The sequence below is a fragment of the Seriola lalandi genome, unplaced genomic scaffold (assembly GCF_002814215.2).
Source record: "Seriola lalandi dorsalis isolate HSWRI2012SDOR001 ecotype SW California unplaced genomic scaffold, Sedor1 jcf7180002053896, whole genome shotgun sequence".
Taxonomy (NCBI): Eukaryota; Metazoa; Chordata; class Actinopteri; order Carangiformes; family Carangidae; genus Seriola; species Seriola lalandi.
Genome location: NW_019524449.1, coordinates 313,321 through 333,516, shown reverse-complemented (window position 1 = coordinate 333,516; position 20,196 = coordinate 313,321). Strand labels below are relative to the sequence as shown.

Here is a 20,196-nt window from a genome sequence, read left to right as displayed (position 1 = left end):
AGGCTGCTCGACCATCTGTGAATAATACAGACTCGGCACAGTTATTTGTGTTCATGTTTTGCACTGAGGAGAGCTTCCACTGCAGACTAAACCAGCCGTCGTCTAGTTAGAATAACTGAGGTTTCCAGAATAACTAAAATCTGATAGGATGTCCTGTTTTTCCTGTAACTGAAACCCTTCAGATTCCCCATCATACCTTACCACTTCCAGTTTGTGAGGATATTTCCAGTTATTCTGCTCAAAGAATGAGTGATGGGAATCCTATACTGGGAATGTTTGGTTCTTGGAGTACCTCATCTTAAAGCTGACAAATTGCTTGAGGTGGATACCTCTTACCATCCATAATCTACTCTCTTCCACATCGATCTGTCTTTCACCACTGCTGTGCTGTGCCTAGCCAGTGAAAACACAGGCGACAACCTTATGCAGGAAAATCCTGTAATCGAAAATTCGCCACACTACATGGAAATCCCAAAGGCCTGTCCTGTGGCTTTGTTGTTGCAGCTGCAACAATTGTCCTACAACTCGTCTCAGCTTCAGACTTATTAAACATTGCTTTGGGTGAACCGATTTAGGATGCGGGTGCAGCTGCAATTTACAGCCTGAAGAACACTTATATCTCAGAAATTATTGGGCAGAATATTATGGGGCATGACTAAATATAGCACGAGCAATGATGATAATGCAAATTACAAAGCTATTACGGATTATTATTAGAAATATAACATGGGGCCAGGTAGTATTGCACACTGCTCAGAAATGGAAGGGGGGTTAGCAGGGGTCAATCAACTCATTTTTGACCAAATAAAGTGCTTTAACCCCCTTACTACCAAAATAATAACAATATCATCTAATCTCTTCCTACTTTGAATATTACACTCCCTTGTCGTTCCACTCTTGCTCTCTGACAGCAGTTTAGGCAAGAAGCTGTGTGAAAACAGCAGCACATGCTCTGACTCCGCCTTCGCCCTGGATTGAACCAATAGTGTGTTAGAGATTCTTCCGGACGTCCCGCCCACACGCATGAAGAAGGGAAACATGGCAGCAGTCACCAACATCAACCTGGACCTCTCAGCGTCTATCGCTGGCATTTTGAATGAAAAACACTGCCTTGAGCACTTGCAAGCTTTGAAAACATTCACGACTGCGTTACGGGACAGGGAATACAGGTGCGGACAAAGTCATTACTGCCTTTTTAAACGGAAACCGAGGGTGTTAGCTTACCGGCTAAGCTAGCCTGAAGTCCAGCCGTTAACTACTTATTGTCAAACATAAGCGGAATGGTCCATTATCTACCATTATTCAGGCCAATTTAATTCTGTTACTTTATCACTAAAATGTTGGTTTAGAAGTATATCCAGCAATATGACTGCCGCAGTTTTTAAACACAAAAGCAATGAGGCTCTTCTGCTGCACACTAACAATGACGACAGATATTTTCAATTACATTTTCACAGCAGACATTTTGAATTGTCATAGCCGCAAAAGCACAGGTGAAACTAATATAGTTAATTATACTGTTGTCCAAGCAATTATTGAAACTCGAAGTAGCAATTAACAGTGTTATTAGCCACACCTGTGCCTACTGTGAAAAGGGTCTCTTCAACTTAATTTCACTCCACATTTCATTGATTGCCTCTTTGTTGGTCAACTTTGTGTTCTCAGGGATGCCGTGGAGGAGCAGGCGTTCTCCCGTCTCCTGGAGGTCCTGACCAGACTCAGTGATGATCTGCAGACTGCCAACGAGGACAGTGAGTCTGTCCCCCTGCAGCTGCAGTTGATTGCTGAGTGCTTCAGGGCCCAGAGGAACTCTTGCGTCCAGAGCACACGCAACCAGAGTCTGCTCAGGTAATTCCAGATACAGTGCTGTGTTATTGAGATGGTTGGGAAAGAATAATAAAATGTCAGGGTGGTCTTCAGCTACAGAAATTCTTAGTTAAATAATTGGCATGTAATTTGTTTGACCAATAATGGTATGGTCTCAAAAAATACCATAGACTATGACACAGTATGAATTCAATGTGATATGTTGGCTTTATTACATCACTATTGTATAAAGTTGCGTTATATACGTTGTATTATTATGTCCACCTGCCTTTATATTCTTCGACAAAAAAATAAACAAAGAGGCAACTGAACATACAGTAAATTCAAGATAATCTAATACTCTTTTTCATTTAGGGAGCTTGGTTTTGTGGATGTTTCGCTTAAAGTTCTGGGCTTCCTTCATAACATAAATTTGGAGTGCAGAGATGGCATATTTGAACGTAAGACCTGAATAAATCCCTAATAAAATATGATCATCTTTGAATTGAACCTTTTTTAATATTAACCCATTCATCTAAATTATACCATGTCGTCCAGCTCTCCGTTGTGGGATCCAATTCCTCGGTAACTTAGCTGTGGGAAACCAAATGTGTAAAGATGACATCTGGCAGCTGAGCTTCCCAAATCTTCTCCTGTAAGTTGTGTGTGTGACACAATAGTAGCTATGTTTGTACATCAGTAAACAACACTATTTTACACAACTTCTTGAATTATAGTTTAAACTACGCTTCTTTTATTTTAAATTTTTGTCCTCACAATGAGTCAACCCAGTCATGTATGAACAGGCAGCTGCTCAGTGCTGATGATGAGAAGACGGTGAACTACGCCTCTATGGTACTCCACACATGTCTGGATGAAGCCAAGGTGGAAGAGCTGTCTGAGCCGCACAACATCGAGCTTGCACTCAGGGTGATGGAGCTCTGTAGGACTCAGCCTGACCTGGACTGGACGTAAGTGTTTGTGTCTGTAATGGTGCATGCAATACAATTATTAGTTTCTATGTTCAAAGAGTTTATAGTTAGTGTGTCATTTCAAAGTATTACTTGTTTTCTACTACTTACTAATAAGGTTTTCATTGTGTAATTATGAATTTACAGGGTTCTCATTGCAACCCAACATTTCCTCAAGTCTTCAGCTCTGGTGGAGAGCATGTACTCAGGGATGTCTCACCATGAAAGGTACTTTACTTTTACTATTGTGACAGACAGATGCACAAAGATGAATAAGATGTCATGATGGACCTATATCTCTTACAGAAAGTGATGTGCTGATAAAGACAATTTTATTAAATCACTATTAAGGACTGTCCTGAATCCAGACTAAGGATTTTAGTGGTTCTGATTCTGATATTGTAGAATAACCAGTGATATACCCAGAAAAGTTTTGTCACAGAATACTACCTAGTACAGATAGAGAAGACTGATGTTTAATAGTGAAATATAATCTAGATGTGTCTACCGTATTTGTGTTTTACAGACTTACTCTGCTAGAGCTGCTTTTTGCCCAACTAAGAGAGGAGGACTCAGAGGAGTGTGGCATCCCACCCAGCGTGGCTCGTTTCTTGGCTAATTCCTTCCAGAAAGGTTGTGGAGCTGTGCTTACACTTGCCACAGGTTCTGCTTCCAGTGATGAGGTACTTGGACTATGTGAAACTTTTGGCAAACATTTTTTCAGTTGTATTTTAAAAGTCCACATTCTAATTTTTTAAAAATGGGGAATAGACTGAGACTAACACTGCCAAAGAGCATGATTTCCCCATAGCATTATCTCGCATCCTTTCTTCGTGTGACTGACACCTGTTGGTTGTAATCCCCTGTAGGTCCTGCAGGAGGCACTGACAGTGATTAGTCTGCTGGACGTTCTGTGTGAGATGACCTCAGACCACAGGCAGTTCATGTTCCTACAGGACCACCCTGACCTTCTAGTGACCACTGTTGGTAAATGAAAACACACACTCACATAACCTCACTGACCGGGTCCACAACTGGAGTCTGTGGGTCAGAATTGGCTGTCTTAGGGTAAATATCTCATCTGCACACCATAGGCACTTTTTAAGCGGTGCTGCGAAAGATCCAGATTCTGATCAAATCGCCCACAGAAATGCAATTCCTGCACACAATCCTCCTCCATGCTGACAGGCAATAAAAGACACAACAGAGTTCAAATACAGATAAGTTTGGCGCAACTTATTTCATTGGGTACTTAAACAACATGTCTAAAGTAAATTTACATAGAAATTAAATTCCATCATAATCTGTAATTAGCTGAAATGGTTTAAACTTGGGATAAATTAAATGTCTTTTTTTCTCTTTTTCTACATTTTCTGCTTTTCACCCTTTACCTGTTCACTGCAGAGCTCCTGGCGCAGGTACATGCCATAGGGAAGGCCAGTAAGAATATTTTCAGCGCTGCTCAGAACTTCTCCTCCTTCAGTGGAGATGGAGACTTTTCTTTCCATTCCCCTGTCATCAGCTTCAAGGCTCACCTCATCCGGCTGATAGGAAACCTCTGTCACAGCAATACTAACAACCAGAAGAAGGTTTGGAATGGATGGATGTGAATGAATATGTTTAAAGTTAAACATGTTGGACATAACCCACATAGCCCAAATTATTGAAAATATGTTTTACACAGATTTTCTGTTCAGGTCAAGAAAGAAAAACTTTTTTTTTTTTTAATTTGATTTGCTTGTTCTTTGGTCCTTAAACATGCATGAAATCTGCTTTTCTGAGGCTAAAAACTCACTGCCATTGTAATGTAACAAAGCCAAGGAATATATAGTTTAGGGCAGAAGCTGTTAGTTGATCAACAGAAAAATAACTAAACAATTCTGATAATTAATTGTCATTTTTTAGGGAAAATTGTTAAACCTTTGCTGCATTCTGTCTCTTAAAATGGGAGGATTTGCTGCTTTTTTCCCCCTCTTTATTTATTATAATTCTGTCTGAGAATTAGGGTTTGGAAAAAATATGGAATTCAAAGAAAGGAAATGTATAGAGAACCTTAATTGTGATTCAGGACAATTTTTTTTTTTTTTAATTGTGATACTTTTTTTCCACATCAGCACTTATTCATCACATTTTTTTCTTTTCTAATCCACTGGGTCCCTCCTCTCAATGGGGTCTGGGGCCTCTTAAGATTTAGTGAGCACCTTGATCAGTCTAACACAATGGGGTCAAAGGTCAAGAAGAGAGTGAGAGGTCTGGGAGGCCCCCATGGTCTTGCTTTGTCAGACCCATCTCTACACTAAATTAGCATCTTTAGAGTGCAGGTCCTAATGGGCTGTTGTATCAAACCACATGATCTGCTGAGGACTGAGAATAACTGAGGAGCGCAAATTAGTCTAATATCTAATGGAGCATGAGGCTGTGTGTTCCTATGGCTGCAAGCTTATGAGTTCTTTCAACACAACAGCTTGGTTTTGCTCTGAAATGTGAAACATTCCCTCCCTCGTGTTTTATCAGTTTGTCTCCGTCGCCATCTGTCAGCATCTCACTATTAACATGAAAAACAGATAATAAAGTGGATGGGGAAGAATTGGCCTCTATCTATGGCACATTATAGACTCAGTCCTACTTAATAGAAACAGATTTGTTGAATGCCTGTGGGATGGCCACCCTCAGCTGGCCTCACTATAATATTTATGGATGCTGATCTGTGGTCTGTCAGTGGTCAGAAATCACCCCATATCTGTTTTCACTAAGATCTCTTCCAGTAAACCAAATGTCATTCTGTTCACCTTTGGGAGAGATTGTAATTTAAGATGTGCATGCAAAGCACTGAACTGCATGCACCGGGCTGAAGTCAGGGTACAGTCGCTTGTTATTCATCTCTGTATGGGTTTGGACATAATGTGAACAACTTCAGACAGTCATCCTGAAAGTGGAAAACGCAGACCTGGGTGCTTGTGCTAGTCAGCGACTTTGTTTCTTTGACAGTTGAAATGACATTTCCATTTTCTGAAACTCAGCACTTGGTGGTGTTCTGGTGCTCCTACCAATATATTTGAAGGGTAACCACAATGGCAAGAGGAGGGCAACAGCAAGCAAAGACAATAATTAAGCCTATAGAATCAGACAAATGATACAGAGCAGATCACCCTGTTGTGACGGTCGCAGACTAACCCACAACCACACTGCTGCTTTTGCATGGACCTGAGGCTCTGCTAAGGACAGGGACACTTGTGTTGAAAGAATTTCTTTCCTTAATGAATTTGTACTTACTTTGTTTTCTCTTTTAAACAGTGATTTCTAGCTAGACTGCTCTGCTTGACCAAATCCTACAATTCCCTGAAACGTTTCTATGTAAAATTTGAATTGTACTGATGAGAGCTTTTATCAGTTTTTATAGAAAATGGGCAATCTGTGCTTGTGGTATGTTTGTTTTTTCAGACCACAGAAAGCGTGGACATCAGACTTGTGTGGTGAAAAGCAAAACATATTGGTCCTGTTAATACTACTCTTGCCTATTGCTTAGAAAATGCCTATCAAAAGTTTTGTTTTCTTTTTCTTGCTTTGTTTTCCATATATGTAATTAGAAGTTTTATATTGTCCCAAGGTCGTTTTTATCAGACCAATCATTATAGAATGGCCTGATACATGGAGTTATAAAATTACAAAGGAAATAATGGCATATACAAATATAATAATTAAACACTTAAGCTTTGTTGAGAGAAGAAAATTTGATCCACATGAACCAGTATACAAGTCTGACATCTCACTGAATTTTTTTTCCTCAGGTTAGAGAACTGGAAGGCATTCCCCTCATCTTGGACAACTGCAACATTGACAGCAACAACCCATGTATCCTTTTTCTGATCTGGAAATACAGACACATCTTTGTCTATGTACATATATTGCAAGTTTGTTCATTGTTCATATTTATGCTTAGAAGTCATTTTAGTCATTGTGTCTTGTGTTCTGGCACTTTGAGGATTCGATTTGGCATGTTTACACAGGAAGGTTGGTGAGTTTGCAACCAAAAATAACATCAAGCTTTGATTACTGCAGTGTGAGCAGGCTCGCCAACCAAACGTGCTGAAATTTGAACATAGCCTTGTTCACCACCTTTCAATTCATCTTTGTCTGCAGCTGGTCAACAGTGTCATCTGATGGGATGCATTCAGTGTTAGTCATTTGGGCTGCCTGTAAATGCTACTTTTTGTCTTGAGAAGCGTTCAAGTCGAGTTTGTTTAGTACACTGGAACTGCTTTGTGTATAATGTTGTTTTTCTTGACACTGTGTGAGAGACATTAATTCAGTACTATGGTAATTATTTAGACCACAGTGGTGCTTTTGTATTAGATTGCATTTTGATATGTCTTTGTAATGTTTTATCAGCCCCCACTCACATATGGGGTGGGGGTGGGGGTATTATAACACTTCTCAATATGACACAATCCAGTTCAACAACACCACTATGTTCTCTAAAATTGATGTACACCTGAATCTCTTTGACACATTGTCAACAAAAACAGAACAGTGTGAGCTTCACAGAGACATGATTTTATTGAAGCCCTCTTGTATTGGTTTGCATTAGATTGCACTGCTCTACTTTTACACAGTGATAACTCTGTTGTAAGTGGAGATTCTGCTCCCACTGCAACTTAGTACATCAGCTGATGTAAACCAGCATGACCTTGGAGGGAGTATACAAACTATGTGCTTTCAGTGCCCTTATAGAACATACTCTTGTTCACTGAGCTTCAACCGCTGAGTCGTCCCCAGCCCCCGCTGGGCATCCTGTTACCAGTTGGTATTAGTTTGCTAAAAAGAGGGCACTGTGCCAGGCTGTCTTTTAACCAGGTCAATAGTCTGAGCTGAGCCTTTGTCCCCATGCTCTTCTCCCATATATGCTTACACACACATACACTGCCCACCGCTTCCTCCTTTTTTCATGTAGGTGTCAGCATTTGTTTCTGCTCAGAGAGAGAGTCAAACAAAATATAAGTTTGGATTTCTGCATGAAACTTGAGAGGGGTGAGTTGAGAATGTTTTCTATCACAAAACATAACCTGTCTGTGAAACTCGTTTGTTTGTTGGGCTGTCTGCATACTCAGCGACTTGAGGAAAATACCAGGTTCTCAAGAGCTTGACATCCTGAGTTGGACACTGAAAACATTTGGCATATGTTGCTTGTTTCACTGTTAAGTTCTCCACCAGCCTACATTTAAGCTCTTTTTTTAAATCATTATTTTATTTTTTTACATATGCAGTTTTTCATGAATTTTATTTTGTAAATGCATCTTGTTTTACAACTGCTTAGACACGCTCATGTCTAGCATTAAACATTAATTTGTTTGTAATTTAAGGTGCAGTAAAATCGGTTCAAAGTGGTAGAGACATTTCAGCTGATACTGGGACATGACAAATAATTTTGACACCTGACTAAACTTGAAGTTCCTGCTTGCTGTTGGAGTTATGAACTTTAGCTGTTACTAATTACTAGCTCTTTTAGTATTTTTTTAAAATTACATTTATTTTTTCCATTGATGTTTTCTTCATTCGGGCAACCAACTAATGTCTAAAAAACATGTTTAAAAGTACCAGGAAGAACCACAAGGTATTTTATTATCTTGAACTGAAATTCTGATGTTCCTGTCCTTAACTGGATGCCTCCAGTCATCAGCCAGTGGGCCATCTTCGCCATCAGGAACCTCCTAGAACACAATACGCAGAACCAGGAGCTGGTCGCCGATCTGGAACGGCGTGGCCCTGCTGACTACTCTGCTCTCAGGGAGCTGGGTTTCCTGGTGGAGGAGCGAGATGGAAGCCTGCTGCTCAAACCCGTGAGGAAAGACTCATAAAAACCACAAGCAGGTTTTCATGTGAAGTAATTGTTTAGAAGGGAATAAAGTACATGTGCATGCGCTTGTGTGAACATGTACTCTTATTGTGAGTACATTGTTAATGTTACCTAGTATTAGTAGTAAGCTTCATTTGAGGGTAAATGACTCATCCTCTGTCAAACACATGTTTTGTGCCTGTCCAGAAAAACTGACAGCCACACTGCCAGTATATTAAGCAGAGAAGTGCTTTTAAATCAGATATTTCTATCAGAAGAGTATGCATAACGTACTTTTCTACCTCTGTAATGTTAGTACTCATGCTCAGACGGGCCGTACAGTATTCTTGACAAACAAAAGGCCCATGGGGTCCCCCTGGCACAAAAGCAGAGGTCAGGATATCAGAAGCTCTTGTTCTGTCTTGACCTGAGTCTGGGAAATGAAGAGTCTGGGATAGACGAGCACATGCTGGTACCTTTTGGCAAGGCTAATGCTTTGTGGCTTAATCCAAAGACAAAAAGCACCACAGTGTCCGGGCTTTTCACCATTCACTGACACTGATGTTACCAGCAGGGGTTGGGGTTTAATTCCAGGCCCATAGTGACTTCTGCAGTAACTGTGAAACAGAGAATGACCAAAACATGATATAATCAACCCCCTCACCACCTTACCTAATTAAATGGTGGTGTCTTTGCCAGGGAGACAAAGACTTTTATTTTTTTCCTCTTTCAAATGCTTAAAATACCTGCTACTCTAAAGTGACATAATATTATTAATGTTATTTGAATCTGAGGAAATCTAAGTGCTAAATGCAATACTAAAACTAATAACAAACTATGCATGTTTTGTAATTTAAAAACAATATACAGCATGAGCTTGTCACTGTAGCTCTGCTTGCTTTTGCTTTTTCAATGCTTCTTGTATTAAGGCTGTAACAGTAATGAGTTTTATACTCAACATAGTTTAGTGAATTTACTCTTGTTCATCATCTCACTCTTAATCTATTTCTATACATAAATAAACGCATGAGGGCTTATGGAACGCATCATAGATCATTAACCATCTATAAACTCACAACATTGAGTTTATGTTTTACTCCTTGGACTGCTTCTCTTTCCTCTCAGCTATATTTGAGTTTTACCAGACTGCATAGACTTATTTTTAGGGATTTAGTAAATACTCTGTGTGTGTGTGTGTGTGTGTGTGTGTGTGTGTGTGTGTGTGTGTGTGTGTGTGTGTGTGTGTGTGTCTGTCTGTCTGTCTGTCTGTCTGTCTGTCTGTCTGTCTGTCTGTCTGTCTGTCTGTCTGTCTGTCCACGCTTCTTCTGTTGATCAGTGATAGTGGTACTGGATCAGTAGTTGATGTATGAGAGCATACTGAAACTGTGTATGTTCGAAGAGTGAGTGCATGAATGAGTGAGTGAGTGAATCGGACCAGAAGCATTAGTTTGCAGAATGACATCCCTCCCTGCTTCTCCTGTTGCTGGATAAGCTGAACAGTCCTGACACCTCAACAATACAGCGCTTTACAGGCCTGCCCACACCCTGCTCCACCCTGTTTGCTCTGCCTCTGATTTTTAATGACAAAATGTATTGAAACAATCGTCTGGACTCTCCCCTCAATCCGTCGGCATAGTGAAGGGAGCTTATGTGGTTCCGGTCCCCAGGATTTCAGACAGCTAACAAAACAGCTGTTACTTGCGCTCGACTGGCTGGCTGCAATGCTTTTCAGCCCCACAGGAAAGAGGCTGTGCGAGTCAGCCGGGCTGAATGAGGTGGCATGGCCACGGTCGTCTGTTCACCTCCTAACACATTAATACCACATCAGTCGAGGCCAGAAGTTCTTGTGTTTCCCATATCAGCGGTTTATGCCGTAGGCCTCTACTTCATTGTATATGTGCCTTCTGGTTTGGTATTTACCTAAAGCAAAAACACTTTGTCAGGGTGTAAAGTACATGCTTCATGTTTCGGTCAAATTATATGTTTAAATAATGCCTAATAAAGTACTGTGTGTGACAAACAGCTTTTTGTAATGATTTTAATAAGGCTAATGAAAGGCCAGATATGACAGAAAATTCAAGAGGCTTTAAAAGGATGCTCAGATTTTATTGGTAAAAAAGAAAAAGTACAACTGTCCGTGTTTTTAAGTGATGCAGACTTTGTTTAAACCACAGAACAAATAAACTTAAATTATCTGTATTTTAAGTTATAGCTATACTTTTAGGAAGCAAAGAGTTGCTCCTTGTCACTGAAAGCGCTATTAAGACAACTGGAAACACAGAAATCTCCCATCTAAGCTGCACAATTAGTTGTTTACTGAAACTTCCATTGTACTATGTATTAGCAACTTCCATATATTACTCAAATACTTGACAGTGGTTTCCACAAGATTTCCTGGACTTTCCAACAATTTGATGAATCACTCAACTTTTAGGAGCTACTTTGAATTGTGAGGGATCGCATCGAGATAGACAATCTGGGCTACTTCGATAAAACACATGGAGTATTTACAATTTAGGAACTTTGATCAAAGACATAAATTCCAAATAATTTATAGCTCTCAAATCTGAATACAATGACATTAGAAAACACTGGTAAGTAGCGACTTTGTTTTCCATCTATAAATGACATAAAGTGCCACGTTCCTCATATAAAAATATACTCTTCAAATTGTTTTGTAAGTTATATAAAGCCTAAATAAACATTTCTGAATACATTAAGGGTGCTGTCCAAAAATAGCTTTGAGGCCTTTGATCCTCTCATACCCCCTTCAGTGTGGTTAGGGCACATGCCATCCACCCAGGCAGGCCTAAACCGCGCTGGAAGGCCTTGTGTAAGCAGAGGCCACGATGTGGAATTCCACGTCTCTGCCGTTCATGGGAATGTTAGATGTATCTGAACCTGATTGCACCTCTATGGAGTTCCACTGAGGCTTACATGCTTTTCTCAGAAGTCAAGAGCCCTCCGAAAACAAAACAATGAGCGCAGTCAGGATTGGAAGTGCCGCTGAAACTGACAAGTTGGATGCTTAAAATAGTACACCAGTGGTTTCTGCCTCTGTGGCTCTTGGTGTAACAAAGGGTCTGGGCCCTGAGGGGGAATATGTCCATGAGAGCAGCACTCGACAGCACCAACCCCCGAAATTACTAATGTCCAATGGAAAAAAGGAAGAAATACGACTGTCAGTGCAAAAGAAAAAGAATTAATATATATAGCAAAATACCCCACTGACCACTGATAATGTATAAAAAATGTAAAAAGGGATTTAGCTGTTTAGTGGCTGAAAATGTGACTCCATGTGACTATAAATCTGTTACTCCCAGCTTGAAATGTATCAGTAGCAATTGAAGATCATAAAAGAGAGGAAAAATGTTAAAGCAGTTGAATTTGCTATCCATCTTATAAGACTTACAGTTTGAAAGTTTTGATATTTTTTACATAAATAATTTTGTTTTATTTTCAGTGTTCAAACAGAATACAGTGTGAGCGTACAGTTAAACGTATTCCACTGCCATCTTTCAGTCTTCATCAGGAGCCGGTCGTCATTCATAGCAGTCCAAAGCACTTTGCTTCCAGTTAGCGTGTAACAAATCTTCTCAATAGTCCTTGTTGCTATCTTGTACACGACATCTGTAAGCTACATTTTTGCAACATCTTGTCTTCAAAATATTGCTTTGCTTGAGGCGAAAAGAGAAGATCAAATCCCTTCACCTGCAACATGTTTTGTATCATGTCACAGTTTCGTACCAGTACGCAAGCAAATGTTTCTGAAATGTTCATGTCTATTTTTCCCCAAACTCCAAACCTCATGTTCCATTTCTAGTATGTCTTTCCTTCAAAGAATTCCAAATAGGATGTCAAAATGTGCAAAATGTTGAATAAATACTTCGAAGTCCTTCACTTCAAATTCCACTTTGTCGTATCCCCCTACCTTCGACTTTTGTCCGTCTTCCTGTCCTCTCCCGCTGCCCCAATTCCTTGTTCCCTACTTGCAGGTGAAAACCTCTGATTTCTCACTGCAGGTGTTGCACTTCACAAAACAGCACCAGTGGAACTTGCAGTTGCACTGCCACACACGTGTATAGTGGTGAGTGTTGTAACCCCGTCCGCAGCACATCACATTACAGCTGTCTGTGTGGGTCGAGGTGCCGTTGCACAGTCTGCCTCTTGTCCCTGTACTTCCTGTCGCTGTGTCCTCTTCGCAGTAGTTGGGCGAGCGCTCCAGGTAGACCAGGTCTGTGTCCGTGGGCTTCTGGTAGCCCCGGGCCTCTTTGAGACGTAGGAAGGAGGGTTGGCGGAGCCGCGAAGCCCGGACAGGTTCTACTTGAACTGCTTCGCTGTAGCGTTCCTTCAGCAGGTAACCAATCTCTCTGAACTTTGGCAGGGTGATCCAGCAGGTCTTAGTGGTACAGGAACCAGATACACCGTGACACTTGCACTCCAGCTTCATTCGCTCCTCTAGGATCTGATCACATAGAGAGTAGAGGTTAGGTCAGTATAAACTGAATATATAAATATATTCTGTGGGAGAAACACAGAAATTGTAACTTTGTGTCATTTTAAATTCACATGTCCACAGCATGAATTTGAAACAGTTAATAGTAATTGCATAGCCTTGAAATCTGTCTCTTTTGGTAAGCTGGGCTTTCTGCGGCTATTTCAACTTTCAGCACACTAACCAGTATGCCAACTTTATGTCAAAAACCTGGGGAAAATAACTCATACCCCAAAACTGTAGTCTCTAATTAACTTTACCTTTCTTCAGACCACAACATGGCGTGACAGCCCGAGAAAACTGACCAGAACTGTTGTGCAACCGTGCGCATATAGAGTTACATTGTGGTTTGAACCCAATTTATATTATAATGCGTCATCTGAAAATATTTGTATTTTCGCAGACGCAGATGATGAAATTGACAGGTGACTATTTTCTCTTGAGTTTGATGTCGCTGTGAAAAAATGTAACACTTTGACACCTGCCTCATTGTTGACACATTTGACAACATGAGTCGCGAGTGACAGAGCTCATCTCAACACCATCCCTGTCCCCTAACTGGCAATCACACTCGGGTGGGTGTTTACTCTCGACTTTGGTTGGTTCAGTGTGTGCGCTAGTGCAGAAGTGTGGTCTTTGGTGCTGCAACTGAGAAAGGAAGAGGGAGAGACTTGCAATAATATCCTCTGTCCTGACTTGATGTGTAGTAATTCAGTGAATGGACTGTAGGACTGTGGCACAACTCCACATTTGGCAGCTGTATCTGCCAAGTCTTGCATTGCTGTTACACATACACACCCACACTTGCATGAAAACACTCAGGAGTTTGTTTAATCATCTGAGCATTCGTACAGTTTAGGAACATTTATAGTAACTGTTGCCTTTACACTGTGTTGTAAGATGTTTTTTTTTTTATCAGTAAACCCTGAAATTAGATTAGATGGATATTATTTTTTTCATTTATCAAAGTGATTTTATGCCTGCATTACCTTTCGACCTGCCTCATTGTTGTGCAGGTTCATCAGCCGCCGGGCGTTTTTCTTGATCTCTCGGGCGTCTACAAAGCGCCGAGAGAACTCAACGCCGTACTTAACGTCGGCTGAGCAGCCTCCCCACTTCCAGCCCTCCTCTTGGTCGTGGTAGCCCTGCTTCTCTCGGTCACAGCCGCACTGGCTCAGGTTGCCTTGGCTACAAGCGGCAGTCACTGCGTGGGCAACTCCGGCTGCAGTGATGGCATATGTGAATGCTGCCTCCCTGCTGCCTGGAGAGAATAGAGAGGAATCTGAATAAATCTGATTTGGAGAGGAAAGTAGCATAATAAAAGTACTCCCATTGTTTTACACATGAAATGCAGTTTACTTGTCATGAGGCTGCTACTCAGCCCATGAAAACAGCTGTACAATGTCCTATTGGCTTGAGACTTAATATTTTTAGCAGAAAGCTTGTGCTACAACCTGTGAATGTTGGGTATGAAATAAGTGACATTGTGTGTCAAACAAAAGATACCACTTGGTTGCACAATAGGAAATGTAGGAGCCAACATTTCTGGAGCTCGACCCATCCTAGAGACTGAACCTCAGGAGATTTAGACCATTCTTATTTTAAAGACCCTGCACACCCATGAAGGTATTTGTTACTTATTCTAGATAATTAGTCCTCTGCTCAGGTAGTAGCAACGCTGAAGCTACAGGACATCTCTAAACTTCATGAACCAATAAGAATGATGGTGTAATTTCTCCCATCCAAACATGCGACAAAACTAATAGCAAGGTGCAAGAGGTGTCAGTCACACAGAAGGAGAAGAAGAGGTCTTGCAATCAGGCAAAATAAGTGAAAACACATGTGGGTCGACTATTGGTGTGCTGGGCCTTGACACGGTCTGCGGTGCACCAATAGCCAAATGGTTAAGGCGCACAGTTGTAATGTAAACGGTTCGATTCAGGACAGGGACTTAAGTCACACGTCATGCCTCAACAGAGATAGTTGAGTGTGGGTGCAGGTAGAGAGGGGTGGTTCTGGGATGCTGGGACACACTGTTGCGTATTTGCTGTGTCGCTGGTCCAACTCAACAAAACACCAGGTCAAACACCAGGACAACTGAGCAGGCCAGGCAGTTGCCTAACAAGCCAGCTGGGCCAACCACTGTGGCTTAATCTGAGCGAATACCCGTACAATGCAGATGCAGATGTATCTCTTCTTTCGCTCGGGTGAGGCTAGGATTCAAGAACGCTTTAAAGGTGCATTAGGTGAGAGGATGGTCATTTTCTGATATAACTAGTAAAATTAGCGGAACTGGATCATTAGGGATGACGGCAGGATGACTGCGTGAGTGACGGCATTCAGAGGGATCTGCCAGTCAAACCATAGAGGCTTGCCTTCACCAAAAAAAAAAAATCTTTAATCAGAAAGGGGAAAGATTTAAAACTGTGTCTTGTGAGCCCCCAGACTTATTGAAGTGCAGTACTTTGCTGGACTACTCCTTCAAAAAAAAAGTGTTTGGAGTGCATCACTGAATTGGAGAGGAACTGGTTGGTAGAGAATCACTTTAGCCGTTTTATGATGTGTATGTAATTGTAATTAAGTACCTGTTGCTCAGTAGTATCTTCTAGTTTTGCACTTTCACCTCAACATATATAATCTTACAATCCCTATATTTATTGATGTCAAGTACAGTAAGAGATTGTAGTAGTCTTTTGAGTGTGTGAGTGAGTGTGAGTGTATATAATCTCATAAAAACTCACTGATTTCTTCCTTTCTGCCGTGTTTGATATCTCTGATCTGCATCAGTAGTCAGTCACAGTTAGAACAATTATCAGTTTAGTGAAGAAAACACAAGTGACATCTACTGGCTGACTGGAGGAGCTTTTTTCTGCATCGACACTCATGGAGTTGCTGTCTTAATGTTTTTCATCAATGGAATTTCTCACGCGGCTTAAGTGTCAGTCTGTGTCTGTCTTAGGCGGTCCACATTATTACAGCAAATGATACTGCTGTGTTACATGTTGAAATAATCTGTGGCCAGGCTTGACTGAGATGTGCCCATTTCCAAGCTTTTGTATGTCACCATTTGAACTTCAGAATAAACACATTTATATTTATGGCGTGGAGGGGGAAGTGAATTTATTGGCACAACAATTGGTAACAGGATATTCTCCCCCTCCAATCAGGATAATGCTGGGCCTTCGCTCTTCTCAACAGCCCAGAGTATTAATGCATGGCGTCTCTGTAGAGGCGATTCTAATGGCTCCCTTCCAACCTGACAAACTCACTCGCTGAAACCAGTGGGCCTGCGGTTCCCCCGGTCCATAACTCATAACAAACTCTGAAGTCTTCTCTCATCAGGCTAAATCCACGGCCCATTCAGATATATTGTATGGTGAGCATTTCTCAAGGCATCAGGCGCATGCAATAGCCAAACAGCCATCTCCTCGCACTGTGATTTGTTTTGATTGTACAGCAGTGCATGCAGGGTTCCATTGTTGCCATCCAGCTGCTGGAGCTGACTTCAATTAGTGGTTAGGATGAATCTCTCTGGTCTTTCTCAATGCTTAATGAGTTCACAGGCCTGGCAGGTCAATCAAATGAAGTGGCGGATGGTACATTAGTGACACAAGGGGGGGTCGGCCCTATCTTACATTTCCTTTTTTTAAAAACAGCAGAGATGGACAAGAATGGGACGAGGAAAATGACAGATTTTTACTAAAAATCCATCAACATGCCCGGAAATCTGACATATTGTACACTATTAGTTACAACCCTCTAATTAGGTTTTACACAGATCCAATTAGATTTAGTCTTAATTCTTATTTGGTAAAACCATCTACATGGAGAGGACATGAGGAACAAAGCTGGGCCCAAAGTGTCTCTCTAAGCTCGTTTACACGCCACAAGAGAAAAGAGACATTTCCTCTGACAAAAGAAATAAAGGGATCCAGACGTCTGTCTGCCTGTCTCCCATGTAGAAGAAAGTGATTGCTCCCAGAGCTGCTAGATTAAACATGGATCCAAACCCACAGCAAGACCGCAACAAAACATTTCGGACTGAAATACAATTTATATAAGAGGTTCACATTAGGAGCAAACACGCTTCTGTGAGAAATGAAACGGGGAAGAATGTTGTCTAAAACAAGGGAGATGTGTTAGTTTCTGTGGTTATAAATACTTTCAGAAGATGGCACACCCAGATAGGCCTTAGACCAAGCTTCATACGGAAGTCTTCACCATCCATTTACGACTGCTTTGTTGTGACAGTGTGTTGCAAGCACAGTGATGTTCCACACATCAACCAGATTGAACCTCCTTTGGGGACGCTAGCAAAGCTTTTTGAGTCGGAATTTTTTCTGTAAGTGTCTTAACAAGAATTCATTGTGGTTGTGCGGCAAACAGAAATGCATTCGTTAAAGTTTTGCCACCCGTCTCAAAGTCTGTTTCACGCCACTTGAGTTGAGCTATGCTGCAGCTTTTCTTCATGTCACTGACAAGATTTACCAGAGCTCTGAGGACAATACAATACGAATGAGAGGACAGGCTCATGTCAAAGCACACAGCTGAATGGCACCTGAAGTGCTTAATTTCACTGCCCAATTTCAATGATCGGGAAATCAGGCCACACAGCTCGGTTTTTCCTTAGATACTCCAGTTAACATACCTGTTGTCCCACTTGTTGCATCTCATTTGGTGTGTTCTGTCTGACAGTTGTGAGATGTCTGTGTAGAGCACTAGGATTCACTTTAGCTAGTGTTTACAAAGGTAAAAACCAGTTTTGCCCCTGGTGCATCTCTATGGCCGAGGGGTTTAAGGGCCTAAACATGAACCGCAACATCTCAAGCTTGATTCCAGCTGAGAACCTTTTATTGCAAGTCATTTCCCATCTTTCTGTCCTCATTTCCTGTCATCTATATACTTTTAAAATCACCAACAATGGTGAAAACAAAAAGATTTACCCCACCAAAACTTTATTTAAAACCTCTGCTCTCAGAGCAACTTTCTTACCATCACTCAGTCCGTTTTGCTGATGTCCTACTGCCTATATTGAGGTAAAACCATTTAAATCTCCTTAAAGAAAACTGAGTTTTAAACAGACTGACCTACTCTCAGCTCTTGTCCAAAGACAGTCCTCTCGCCCAGGGCTGAGCAGTTCCACCGGCCGTAGCGGAACTGGTACTGACACTCATTGATTCCCAGCTGGGCGCCTTCGCCGATGACAATGATGGCGTCGGGGCGAGTCTGACAGAGGGCCCTCTGACGGGGGGCCAGTCCCGGTATCTTGTTGCAGATGATGTTCGCACCCAGAGCTACCACAGAGGACAGCGCCCTATAGGCGCAGAGAGAGGGAGATTAATGACGGAGGAAAGAACAGCTACAGTTTTTACAAGGACATATAGACAACACCGAAGGGAGAACAGAAGAAGAAATGGAAAAACAAAGATTTACCTTTGAACATACTCAATAAATAGTTTGGATTTAACTCTGTGTCCTAGTTGATTATGATTTGAGCAAAGAAAAAAAAAAGTGATAACATTTGTTTCCAAAAAACAAATGTTTTTCTAAACTTTTCATTTCAGTTGCCAGTGTATACGCCATGAAGATAAACAAGACCAAATCAGAAGATACAGTGAGAGCATACTCTGCATCATTCATCCTTACCCCAGATAACATCATGGGTAATTTTATGGACCTTCATAAAGACATGAAAAAGAACAATAGTTAATTATAGAAATGGGACTAAATCCAGTTCATTTCTGTCTGCCCCTCTCTCCCTCTCTGTTACAGAAAACATGAACCACCACAGCTATTTTAGGTTTCAGGACCTGCCCTTGTTATGAATGAGAAGCATGTATGGTGCAGCAATCAGTCTCTTTGTGAGGGCCTGGGTCTTTTAATGTCATAAGAAAGAGCTCATTACATTGGCATGCTCCTATAGGGAGACCATGAAGTTGTCCAATATTACTTTTTTCCCATATGCTGCTTTCATATTCCACTTGTCTGACCAGGTGCTCCCATGACAGAGTTGCTCTGGTGTAATGTGTAAATCCATAAGAGCAGGTTATCTCATCAGCTGCGGGCATATTAGAACATGTAAAAATCATGTAGATTAAATATTGGCTTCATTCACCCAAATCTTCAGGCACTTTTTATAAGCCGTCGATTTATGGCACAATATTAGAATGAAAATGACATAACTGCGCATATTATAGGGAAAAACCTGCAGCCTTGTTCCGTGGTAGTCTATGATTCCATTGTGGAATAAAATGAAGTTGATTGAACGACACAAGTCACGCGCTTCCTACCAATGTTTCCTAAGTTTTGGCTGAGTGGATATTCCAAGTTACATTTTTTCCGTTTCCATCCATCTCTCTGCCACGCCAGAACCAAATGTAACCACAAGAAAAAAAGAAAAAAAATCCATATACTTCATTTAGCAAAGTTATAAGCTGGATTTTTAAAGTGTACAAACATGTTAAACCCCCGCAGCAACCATATTATGCTTTCTACGTGCGATCTAACCTGACTATCCAGTCTCCCGGTGCGTAATTGGCCATTTGATTTTGCGCGTAAGCAACAGCCACCTGCACATGTCAGGTGAGCTTCAAATCAAACTGAGTGATGATTAAACTGAGCAAGTGCATTGATAAGAAACCTACAGGTAGCTACCGCTGGTGAGGATGAGGAAGATCTGTGGGTAGTAGACGGACAGCAGCGCACTGCGAGACGAGATGATGAGCATGGTTGCGCATTGAACACCACTTGTGCTGCACTCTTGCGGTTTGGAAAACAGATGAAGAAGAAAAAAAAAAAGGATGGTGAGGTGTGAACAAATATATCCTTTTATCTGCAGTCCAAGAGCTCCAACGCAGGAGTGTCGTCTCTTCTTTGCGCTGTAGAGAGGTGGTGTCTTCAGCTAGTGCAGCCGTGGCGCGCTGCGACAGCTCCAAGCTCCGCTGTCCATGTGCTGGAGATGAGAGGCTGCATCCCTCGGCCGTGCGCTCTGCCACCTGGGCTCATAGAGGACTGGGTGGGAAAGAGAGAAGAGGGGAGGGGGGGTGGGGGGGTCAGCTGGGGTTCCGGATGTCCGATACGTGCTGCTCACG

At 41.5% G+C, this 20,196-nt stretch overlaps 2 protein-coding genes across 2 annotated transcripts; one reads left to right on the top strand and one right to left on the bottom strand.

The window, feature by feature from the left end:
* The first annotated feature begins 1,023 nt into the window (after positions 1-1,023).
* Positions 1,024-10,630, top strand: atxn10 (ataxin 10). The gene is made up of 11 exons (XM_023402087.2): positions 1,024-1,169; positions 1,666-1,848; positions 2,182-2,267; positions 2,365-2,461; positions 2,613-2,777; positions 2,925-3,005; positions 3,304-3,460; positions 3,647-3,764; positions 4,182-4,366; positions 6,566-6,629; positions 8,448-10,630. The coding sequence occupies exons 1-11, from the start codon at positions 1,024-1,026 to the stop codon at positions 8,630-8,632; spliced, it is 1,467 nt and encodes a 488-aa protein (XP_023257855.2). The 3' UTR covers positions 8,633-10,630.
* A 71-nt stretch (positions 10,631-10,701) lies between these two features.
* On the bottom strand, positions 10,702-19,897 carry wnt7ba (wingless-type MMTV integration site family, member 7Ba). The gene is made up of 4 exons (XM_023402028.2): positions 19,750-19,897; positions 18,193-18,419; positions 14,095-14,366; positions 10,702-13,075 (listed from the first exon to the last, which is right to left on the bottom strand). Exons 1-4 carry the CDS (start codon positions 19,830-19,832, stop codon positions 12,596-12,598), a joined length of 1,062 nt encoding a protein of 353 aa, XP_023257796.1. The 5' UTR covers positions 19,833-19,897; the 3' UTR covers positions 10,702-12,595.
* Positions 19,898-20,196: the final 299 nt, after the last annotated feature.